The sequence below is a fragment of the Phoenix dactylifera genome, unplaced genomic scaffold (genome assembly GCF_009389715.1).
Source record: "Phoenix dactylifera cultivar Barhee BC4 unplaced genomic scaffold, palm_55x_up_171113_PBpolish2nd_filt_p 000378F, whole genome shotgun sequence".
NCBI classification, from domain to species: domain Eukaryota; kingdom Viridiplantae; phylum Streptophyta; class Magnoliopsida; order Arecales; family Arecaceae; genus Phoenix; species Phoenix dactylifera.
Genome location: NW_024067827.1, coordinates 137,747 through 149,914, shown reverse-complemented (window position 1 = coordinate 149,914; position 12,168 = coordinate 137,747). Strand labels below are relative to the sequence as shown.

Genomic DNA, 12,168 nt, shown 5'->3' with positions numbered 1-12,168 from the left:
ACTGAAGCATGCTGACTACAAAGCATAAAAAGGTAGATGGCATATTTTTGATGGGAAACTGTATAGTGCTTATCAAGATCTGCAATTTTGATATTGGATACCTCATCGGTATCTTATCGATCCGTACGGTATGCTACGATACACTTCTGTACCAAAATAAATCTCTAATTAATTTTTATATTTTATTTCAGTATGTTTTAGTACGAACTAGTATATGTCTCGGTATATTTCGGTACGGGTCGGTATATTTCGGTACGGATAGCATGTTTCGGTACGAGATGGTATGGAGCTTGTACCAAATTGAAGCTAAGTTTCATATCAGTTTTTTTTTTATATTGGATTTGGAAATGGTATGTCTTATATTCTTTCCTTGTCTTTTGACACTCAACTGATCGATAGGGTGTCAAACAAAGCAGAAAGCAGATAGAAGAAGCATTTGGCTTTATAATAATCTGTCAGGATGGAACAGTGGAAAAAATCTGTGACGGGATCCTGGAATTTGTCTTGATCGTTGGAAGGGGTGAACAAGATAGAAACGTATTACAAACCAATGAACCCCGTTCTTCTATGTTTGGTTTCAGTGTTCCGTACTCTCTGGTTGTTAACAATTGAAGTATACCTGTCTCCAGCATGATTTTGAGTATGGAAGGATTAGATGAGATTAAGGTTGCAACGTCATGCAACACTCTCTAGTCTCCTACCTGTGGTTGTCAGCATGGTGAAAGGAAATCCCATCAGTCCAATCCAACTTGCATTAAATTTATATAGCGACCGATGGTTCATGTTCATGTGGGAAACTGATGGCTAACATCCTTAAAATCCAAATTAGTGTTCTCGGCCATGAATGATGCTATTGGTTTTCCAAGAAATCCGCACCCAAGCAATTGTAGCAAAAGCCAAAGAGAGAGACTATGAGGCAGCTGATGTTGCATACATTCATTGACATGACATCAATTTGTGGATATGGTGATGAAGAAGTCGATGACACATCAGTAGTTATTTAAATTTTTTCATAATTAGATTTATCGAGAATTTTCTCTTTGCAAAAACTGATAAAGGCCTTAAAGGACTGCTCCTGGGAGTACTTCGTACAGAGGTCTGCTTCCTACATGAGGAGGTTTGAAATAGATTTAGTAATATATCCTCCTCTTTTTAGCATGCGGTCTTTCTTCTCTCTTCTATTGAATGTAGGATTGAAATCAAATGGGATGCGAATTTGATACTACTATATCCATATCCATATTTATTTTATTTGACAAATATAGATACGGATATGGAAGTTAATCGGATGTAAAAATTTATGTATATATTGATGATAAATCAATGAATAGCATATTCATGTGGACATATATTTTCTTTAAAAATTCATGAGTGTTATATAAAATTAAATAATATTGCAAATGGAATCAAATATTCGGATATGGATCGGACAGTTGTCTATTCATATCCATATCTGTTTTTTTGACAGATATGGATATTAATTGGATGCTCAAATTTTTATACATATCTAGATAGGTTCGGATAGAAGAATGGATTCGAACGGATACTATTCGATTAACTTTCACCCCTAATGGATTGTATGCTGAAATGGTCTATTAATGGACACGCAGTTGAAAGTGGCGTGTGTATTAGTAAGGTTTACTTTTGCTACAGTGCAAAATTTTTATAATCTTGGTTGTAGGCTCGTAACTATTACATCAGGATGGCTGAATTTAAGTGAAAAATATCTTAGCTGACAAATCCTATGCAATCCACTTGTAGGAATTTTCAATCTGAGTACATGCCAACTTTTGATAGATGCAAAATAATTATTGTTGATATTTTTTGCTTAAAATCAACCATCTTGTTGCATTGGACGCAGGTCTAAATTACAAAACCAATTAAAATCTCTCTTTCTTGCAGAAATTTTCTACAGAGAATTTACGCTATTTAGCCATGGGGTTCTTTTAACCCACCTTGCCTTTTTATCAAAATCAATAATAAATAAATGCAGCTCAAAAAGCCTGCATTGTAGTAGTTGAAGACTAATTGGTCTATATTTTGAAATGCTAACATGTTTTCTTGTTACAATGAACCCTCAATAAGCTGTTATTGATCAATATAGCAATTATAATGGTTCATATTTACCCCAAAAGTGGCATGTCAAACTTTGATATCAAAATAATCACTATTATGATAGACTATTGTGAGGACGTTATAATGAAAATAACAAAGAAGGGGGTGTTACCTCTTCATTCACTTTTCATTAAATAAAAAACATTATGTTTTGAACTGCCTCATTTATATTGTGATGGACCGTCATAATACTAAACAACATACTATAACAGCTATTATCTTGTCCGGTTGTCCCCTACATTATATATACAACATAACACAATGGTTAGGTGCTGAAACTATCATAACAGCTGTAATAATAGTTATAACAGTGTGAAATGAAAGATTGAACTAAATCGATCTGCTTCTTTCCACACATTTCACACAGCCAAGTCCAACCATACAAACCTAATGCTTATGAAAGCTTGATGTCACTTTTGATACCCTTTAGATTTTTCTTCCTTCATCCCCACGGCAACTTTGCCTATCAAAGGGAGAATCCAACATACGAAGCTGACCCAAATCTATAGAAAAGAAAGACGTTCTTTAGAGGGACAAGGAAACAGGAAGGTGTCACCAACTAATATTTAATTATGAACTTATAATTAGAAAGTTGGTAGCCTTACATTCTTTATATTTATCTCAGCTTGTTTTCGAACCTTAATGTTGAGCTCGTGACAAGAAGGCCTTCTAGAAAAAAGGGAAAGAATAGGACTTCAAAAATTTGTGTACTCTTATTTAACTAAACAAGACCTAACTAAATGAGACCTATCTACCTATTACTAAGCTCAAACTTCTACCCATGATCAAACCTAGACTTTGATACCACTAAGTGTCACGCCCATATCTGGTAGCATGATATGGTCGTGCTACCTCGGGGTATTGCCCCAATAACACAAAGCCCACATAGATAATCTGTATAAAAATTTATGCAATAATAAAAGTGGTCCAAAGTTTTTCATTTATTAAATAAAGAAGAGTGGGTTCTGAGAATCTAATCCAAACATTTGAATATTCAAAGCTACATAACACATAAGTTTATAGACATAGACTAAAATATATTATTAGCTTACTACTATGCTTGGAGCTTATTCTCTTGTCCTTCATTTAGTTTATTCCTTCCCGCTCCTAGGAACTTTATTTATCTTTAAAAAATATAAAGAGACGAATGAACTTCACAGCTCAATAAGTAACATGCATCACCTTATCAGATCAAGTATCAGTTTTTAGATGATTTAATGCACCATTTAGAAAGTAAGCTTTTACTGTAAAATAAATATTCATAGACATATTAACAAAGTATATCATAGCAGTTCAATCATGTATACACAAATCATGCAAGTTTGTAAAGCTAAATTTGAAATTAAAATACTTATAATCATTAGATATTTGCTATTTAGCAATATTATCTATTAAAACAGTGCTCACCAGAATTGTCGCGCTACGGTCACTATAACTCGTGATAGGGCTATTTTCGTAATCGAAAAGAAAACATAGTCGTAATCATTACCAACTTTAAACCCATTGGTAGAGGGCTGATTTCATTAGATGCTAGCTGCAAGATGTCAATTGGCCCCCATTTCTAGAAGCTAGCCATGTGAGAGCTCATAAAATATTTCATATTTCTTATAAATCTTACCTATATATTAGGTTTGAAAACATGTTAAATGGCATCATAAAAGTTTAAAATACATGATCATGCATATTTATCATTTAGCATGCATTGTTCTTCTTCTTCTTCTTCTTTTTTTTCATAATTTTAGAAAACATAATTCATGCACAAATTATTCACAGTAAGCACATACTAAAATATGAATTATTCATAATCATAATTTTAAAGAATGCAATACCAATCACATCACTATAATTTTTATATTCATACTCCATATAAATTAAACAAATTAATATTTCAAAAAATTAGCAAAGTTTGTGCTAGGTCACTTACCTCAGTTTGTCCAAAGATCATTAGGTTTAAATGGATAAATCGGCTACGCCTATCTTAAATCATTATGAAAATAAATTAATTAGCATTCAACTATTAAAAAATTTAAATACAAATTAAGAAGTTTTAAGGATATCTAAATTGACTTCTGCAGTCCAAACTATGTAAAGGGATAGGAAAGGCTGGTCCAAGCGATCGCTGCAATATTAGTTAGGACCCTTAAATAAAATCTATAAATCAGGTAGAGAGAAAAATGTTGAACCAAGAAGGAGATCTCTCTTTATTTTTTTTTTAATCTATTTTTTTGTAAATTTTCACTCTTCTCTTTTTTTTTTTTTTTTTTTGCTGCTCTTTCTCATCCTCTTCTCCTTTTCTTTGATGGAACAGGGAGCTGTGAGCCTGGAGCCTGTCCCTCTCCAACACGGGAAACACGGGGGTGGGGAAGAAGGGCATGATGGCCCAGCGGAGCTGTGCCCGGTGAGAGCGTCGGTCATAGTAGCTCGGCGATGAGGAAACGATCGCTAAAGGAGTGGCTAGGCCAGAGAAGAGAAGAACTGGGGAGAGGAAGATGAGGGCTTTGGGCGGGATGGCAGCGGGTTTCTCGGCCGACGACGAGCTCCGACACAAGGGGAATAAGAAGGATAAGGGCGGCAATCGAAGTCTTGGGACCACGCTCCGATGAGGTGTTGTGACCACGAATCCGGGCGGCGGCACAAAGACAGGCATGGTCAGCCCAAGTAGAGAAAGGAAGATGGAGGAGATCGTGGTGGTCTTGGCAATTGGGGAAGGAGAAGAAATAGAGGGAGGAGACCAAAGATTCCGCGATCTCCTGGAGTCCAACTTTTCCAAAATGGTGAGGGAAAATCGGGTACCAGCGGAGGATTTTTGCCGGAAAAGGAAAGAAGTTGGTGGTGCTCCGGTGAAATCATGCGGCTCTGCCTCCCTCGCAATGAGCATCGCGGCCGATTCCGCCTAGCCAGCCCGAGCCGAGCTGCCCAGATCAAAACAGAGCCATCACAAGTCCTATTTTGTAGCATACATGCATGTCCATCTTAATCAGCTAATTGGCTGATTTAGATGAGTATAATTAGTTATTTTGTAAAAGAAAGTACATTCCATGGAGACAAGCCATCTTTTTAGCAGGAGCGATAATGAGACCAGCAGGAAGTCAAAGTCAGGCAGGCAACTCTAAGCATAAGCTTCAGGTAGGTTCTACTTCTGCTATAAATCTTAACGTGTCTCCTTAACATTACTCGTTTGCTGAAGGACAATCCTCACCACGGAAGGTGGTGTATTGAAAACAAATATTTAAGCATGCATAGAATTTCCGACCTAACAGGTATCAAGCATCCAAAGAAACCTTTAAAAGTTTGGATGGTTTTGAATCACGACTACCTAACAGGTATCAGTATAATAACCATTATATTCAAATCTTATTTACTCATAAGCCCTTTCTATGTTGTAGTCTTCCATTCCTGCTATATTCTATATTTCTAATAAGGCTATGAGTGCAATGATATGCTTATTACTTCCTTGGAAAGCTAACATTTTGTCGATTAGGAAATAGATATGTCGGTGTAGCAGCATTTTAATTTACATATCATAATAATAGAGAAATAGAGTGTAATCATATTGGTCAAATGTTTCCTTGAGGCCAACAACCCAACCGAGCAAATTCCAGACCTCCGGCCCGATTGAGGACCTCATGGATGAACCATGAACCATCCAATGGAGTGGTGGTTACCTTCCAAGGAGCAAGGAGCCATCTATTAAACTTTCTAAGTGGGTCCTCTGGATTCACCAACCTTATGGATATCCACCTTCCCCCTTACACAAATGGTGGTTGCCTCTTGGTCCAAGTAATTTCAGAGCTATCCACTCTGGATCAAACCTCTGTCAGTAAAATTACATTCAAAGTAGAGTTAACTTATACAAAAATAAAAATAAAAAATAAAAAATGAAGACTCAACCTAGCCTTGTTTGACAAAAGTAAATGCTCATATTTCTAATACAAACAAATTCTTAACATTGGCTTTTAATAATCTTGGTGGGTGTTTAAGCCATTTTTTCTCTATTTAAAAAACAATGGTGGAATCACCTGTTGGATGAAAAGCATGGGGAACAATACCAAGAATTGAACCTAGAACATCCTTCCACTTATATACAATGATTAATATATTTCAATAAAGAAGAGCAAAATTATCTATCTTGTAGCGCATTTACATCCATGTTTAGTGGTTAGGTTACCCCAACAATATGGTAAAAAAGAAACCAAAAGAACAGTCTCAGCCAGTCAATTAATATCATATCAGCCTAAATCTTTTGAAATGGTAAAATCCATATTTTACAGATATTACATTCATGGAGGTCGGATACAAACATAGAGTTATCTTGTCCAAGATCAAGATGATGGTACCAATAGATCCCAATCTGCTTAGGTTGGTCCAGAACATGTAACATCACCTGAGGCATCATGTTACGATCGTACTCGACCGCTATATATCCTGACCTGGTCCGAAAACTTGTTTATAAACCTCAATTATTAGATGTCAACATGATTGCTAAATTTTTTTTTTTTTGATATAGTGATAATAATTAGTTAACCAGAATGAGATCCTAATCATAGGCACCGAGTATCATTCCGAGGCCAAAATTCTGTCGTCCAATAGAGCTGGATTTATGCCTATTTTTGACTAATTAGATATATGTCAAGAGTATCATATCTATTTTTGATTGAAGGGGAGGAGCAGGGCATCATATGATTTTCCTATAGCCTATTACATCTGCTGTTACATAACTATGTTATAAAGTTTAGAAACAGTAAACACCATTAACATCATCATCATCATCTATATTATACAATTGTGAGGAGGCTGGTATATTGAACTTTGTCTCTTCTTTTAGATGTTTGTGGACCTGTGGTCCATGGAAATCGGATGGTTCACTGAATTGAGGGATGCTCACATCATGGTTACACGAGGTGACATCACCATCCTTCTTTCAAGTTTGACAGCTAAAGGACCGGATCCCAAGTCTTTTCCCCTTCTGATTCTTTTGGACCGGACTTCTGAAAATTTCTTCATCACTCTCCAATGAAGTCCATCACCCATAGATCTCATCATTTTACGTGTAAGGAAGGACAACTCACCTCCCTCACGTCCCACTCATTACCTTGAGCAACGTTTCCGAAGCAAGTCGTTGCATGCTTGTTCCCTTCCTAATATATAGCCCATATGGAAGGAAAGCATAAGAATAGGAAGGTGGGAGGATTTCCACAAATCTTTACGTGTACATTATATCATGATGATGGGAATGATGAGGGGGTGGTGCTCCCTTATAATTCTAGCATCCTGTTTTGACCCTCTGCAATCAAAACAGCCATATTTCTTGGTCTCCCTCCTCCCTCTCTCTCTCTCTCTCTCTGTGTCTTCTCTTTTAGAAGCAATAGCAAGAGCATCACCATCATCATGTCCACAACCACTGCTGTTGAGGGTGGGTTGGATCATGAGACCACCCCACCCTTTGAGAGGCCCAGATATGTGCTCAAGAAAGTTCTTGCCGAGCCCCGACAGGAGGGTGAGGGAGCGATTGTTAGAAGAAGCGTTGGAAGGTGATCTCATTCCATCCTTCTCTTCTCTACTTGTTCACAAACTTGGTTACCACAATCTCATATGGGATTCTTGGACTTGGGCTTTTCAGGACAGAGTTGAAGAATTTGGATCCTTTCATCTTGTTGGATGAGTTTTTCGGTGTGTCCGTAATATTTGTTCTTCGAGTCTTTCCTCATCTGATTCTAGTTTTCTGGTATGGAAGATTGATGATTAAAGTTGCTCTGGTTTTCTTGTAAATGCTTTCTTAAATGCAGTTTCTGCACCTGCTGGATTTCCCGATCATCCTCATAGAGGTTTGAGTCTTTGTTCCTCTTTTTGTTCCCTCTCGATGCTAGATTTTCTTGGCTCTACAATCATTGGATGAAGTGATTTCTCCTCCTCTACTGTTCTGTAATAAATATTGCAGGTTTTGAGGCTGTCACCTACATGCTTCAGGTAACAAAAATTCAGCAGAAACTAATGGAAACTTAATCATAAGTGAAACAAGAATTAGATGGATAGACATCTTGCTAGCTTTGGTGCTTGAAATGGAATTCAGGGAGCTTTCAGTCACCAAGACTTCACTGGGCACAAAGGCACCATCAGGACTGGGGACTTGCAGGTGTGTCTCGGGACAAACTCTAGTTTAAATCCACTTATCATAGGATTCACATATTTCCAACCTGTTTTTGATAGAATACTGTATTCCAAACACAATGTTTATGATTTCTCTTACTTCAGTGGATGACTGCTGGTAGAGGAATCATTCATTCAGAGATGCCTGCCGGTGAGGGAGTCAATCATGGACTGCAAACTTTGGATCAATCTCTCCTCCAAAGATAAAATGTAACTGCCTCGAACCCAAGCCTGTTCCTTTTTCTACTGTTCTTTCTGAAGCTGAAATCTTTTTGCTTTCTCAATCCAAAGAATCGAACCTCGATACCAGGAGCTGCAGAGCAAAGACATAAGCAGGGTTGAGAAAGATGGAGTCGATGTCCGAATTATAGCAGGGGAAGCCTTTGGAGTCAGCTCACCGGTGGACACCCGAACTCCGACAATGTATCTGGATTTCATGCTGAAACCGGGAGCACAGGTCCACCAGCGAATCCCCGAGAATTGGAATGCCTTTGTCTACATCATCGAGGGAGAAGGCATCTTTGGGAACTCGAATGCATCCCCTGTGACATGCTACAATGCATTGGTGCTGAGCCCTGGAGATGGTCTCAGTGTGTGGAATCGTTCAGTGAAGCCTTTGAGGTTTGTTCTGGTCGGTGGGCAGCCATTGAATGAGCCTGTAGTCCAGTATGGACCTTTTGTTATGAACACACAGGATGAGATAGAGCAGACCATTGAGGACTACCACCAGTGCAAAAATGGATTTGAGAAGGCCAAGCACTGGAAGTCTCAGCCTTAGCTGCATTAGAGTGGGACATGAGAGCTCTAGTGTGTTTGGGCCCATAGAGCATAAAATAGGTAGTGAGGAGAAGTGTCAACACCCAACAATATCAGTAGGGGATGACAAGCCTATAGTCCACAGGATGGAGAGTTTCTAGAATCACTGGGGACGCAGGTGGTTGAGTGGGGATGGTGAAAGCAGAGTCATCATTGGTGAGGTGATTGTTTTCTTGATTTCCAAGGAAGTTTTTGCCTCATCATATTGGAGATGGTACTTTTTTTTTTACTGGTATAAGATATCGTTACTGTTATTATTTGTTTTGGTATGCTATTTCTTTTGTGTTTTTGTTGCTGGAGGTGGTCTTCGTGGTTCTTCCGAGAGTTGGGCTCTGAATAATTTTTGCACCTAGAGCTGCCTCTCTAATAGTGGCTGTGTAACAATTGTGAGCAATCTTCCTTAGATTCTTTATATCCTTACCCTCTACATGATTAAGGTAAAATAAGAGGAAAAAATATAATTCGCAATGCCATTAGGATTTTGACTTGAGCTGGAAACAGTATGAGGTTAATGTTCTGCAATTTCTTCATTTACTCATTGCACTGTAGAATGTTTTACTGTTACCTGATCAAGGTAAAATTGAGGGAAAAAATACAGGCAGTTCTATCAAGGATTTAGCACAAATCGATCATTCAAGTATTTGCTTGACAAAAATTTCTCCACTTACTCATATAGATGCCTATTTCTTGCGAATAAAGTGGATGCTTCAGTCTTTTCAAGTAACAGTTAACAGTAGATAAAGAAATCTAGTCGCCCACTCCAAACCAGGTACTAAAAATATTGCTGCTAGTCCACTCTGAATGGCCCCTGTTTTTGAGAGAACCAGAGTGATATATTTGATTAACAAGCCTTACATGGTTGGAGAATTTATATTCCTTTTTTATGCTTATTTACTCTTAATTATTCCATGCGAGTTAATTTCGAAATAATGCAGCAATAGATGTGGCTAAATTCTATTTCATATCTTTAAGCTTCGAAGAACCATTGAAAACTATAGAACTTTTCCTTTTATCAACACTGAATTGCAAGGTCTCCTATTTTTCAGATATCTTCATCTAAAAGACAATAACATGTAAGAAATTTTGTTTTACAACTCCATTGATGTTTCCAAAGTCCTATGACAGCCCATCTGGACCAATATAATTAATATATTGAAAGTAGCCATTCATTCCGCATCAGGAGATAAAAATTTTTCTTTGTAATTTAACTTTACTCTGGAAGTTTGTGTCTGAATTAGTCAATTAGATGAAGATTAGAAATTTATTAACAATCACATACTAGCAATCTCACTACTGTATATTTGAGTAAGGAGATCAAACAGATGTAATTTGGGAAAGGGAAAGCTAGGATCTGAGCAAACTGCAACGACTCCTTACAAATTGGAGGTGTAGTTGCACTTATTTGGCTGCAAAGCATTTTTTTTCTTTTTCCTTCATATTTTTTTTATGATAATGACATTTAAAGCCGCATCCTAATATTACCTTGCATACCATGCAATAAATCATAATATTTGATTAGCCATGACTGGCCATAGACAGAGGTGGTAGCAAGAAAAATTTCAGAATAACCTGCAAATTAGGATCAAGTGTTATCCAGCTTTGCAAATTGTTTTCAGATGGAGGTTCTGTTAGACTGGTTGACGTTTCGATCTCTAGCACCGTGAGGAGAAAATATGATTACATTTCAGCTGGTTGACAGATTTCTTTTCACCTCATTTGGAGGCTCAATGAATAAGATCCTGCTTGCTTCTTTTATGCAGTTGGTTACAGAAATAATTTGAAAGTCTTCACAGCACTTGCAGTTAAAGCTTTCTGTCTTGTGTTTGAATAGGAGTTTCAGTCAGAGAGATGGAATCATGCATCCAAAGCATTTTCCCGAAGTAATCCTTCTAATTAAATCTCATTTTGCGTTCTGCTTCATCATGCAGCTGCAATCTTCCCAAAAAACAATCAACAATCTTTTGACCTTTTTTTTTTTTTGACATAGTATCTATCTGTACTGTCCTTTAGGGAAAATTTAATCTTGAAGAAAGCTTAATTGCAGGCAATTAAGCAGCTAATAAGAAAGTTATAGAATATATGATATTGTCTGATGGTAAGAATATTTTCTTAAGTATGTGGAGACTCTGGTGTTTGTCCTTTCATCTTTTAGCAAAGCTAATCTTAACCTCTTGAGAGACTACTTTAGACAATAACGTTAGAGAGAGAGAGAGAGAAACATTATATATATATATATATATATATATATATATATATATATATATAGCCATAGAGGTAATGTGGTATATAGGAATATTTGTTATGACCTTTCTGCAGATATTTTTCATTGCTGACCTTGGCATCTTGCAGTTCTTGATTTCTCAAAAGTTCTCTTTTCTGCCTTCTCTATTTCTAATAATACTCCATCGGCCTTTTCTTAGAAAATACTCCATAAGCTCCTTCAACATCTTCTATAGTTTCATCAAAAAAAAAAAAAAAAAAATCCTTCTATAAAACCTCAATTTTAGATACCTTGATTCTATTAAGCCCATTATCGGCTTATATTGTTCTTAAAAATCTCTAGTACAACTAAGAACAAATAGAACTGGACTTGGTCATCCTCATGAAATTATCTAAAATGCCTCCACTAATTTAATAAGTATGTCACACTCTTCTTGCTATGTATGAAAACACTTAATTAGTTCACATAAATAAGAATTTCATAAAAGGAGTAGTAGCTATACACGACTACATTTGAAAGAAAGCATGTTATACATGGAATCAGATTTAAGCCTCAAGTCTAGAGACTTGCTTTAACCATACTGTTATGGGGGAATTGAGCCGCCATGCCCCACGTGATCGGCACGCGTATCCAGGAAAGCTACAGCTGCCCTATGATCCAGCACTCCGACCCCGAGTCGGACCTCCTCGGCTCCGCAGCCCGACCCCGGGTCGGCTGCCCTATGATCCAGCACTCCGACCCCGAGTCGGACCTCCTCGGCTCCGCAGCCCGACCCCGGGTCGGCTGCCCTATGATCCAGCATTCCGACCCCGAGTCGGAGATCTTTTGATAACGACAGGCTATTCTCCAGAGGCACGCCGCGGCCTCCT

The 12,168-nt window shown here is 37.5% G+C and overlaps 1 protein-coding gene across 1 annotated transcript; it reads left to right on the top strand.

Annotated features, from left to right (window-relative positions):
- Positions 1 to 4,408: 4,408 nt before the first annotated feature.
- LOC103722761 (pirin-like protein) lies at positions 4,409 to 9,335 on the top strand. The gene is given in 8 exon segments (XM_008813435.4): positions 4,409 to 7,646; positions 7,736 to 7,785; positions 7,902 to 7,940; positions 8,054 to 8,082; positions 8,186 to 8,248; positions 8,368 to 8,439; positions 8,441 to 8,472; positions 8,554 to 9,335. Coding segments are annotated over 8 exon segments (915 nt in total). The 5' UTR covers positions 4,409 to 7,503; the 3' UTR covers positions 9,041 to 9,335.
- Positions 9,336 to 12,168: the final 2,833 nt, after the last annotated feature.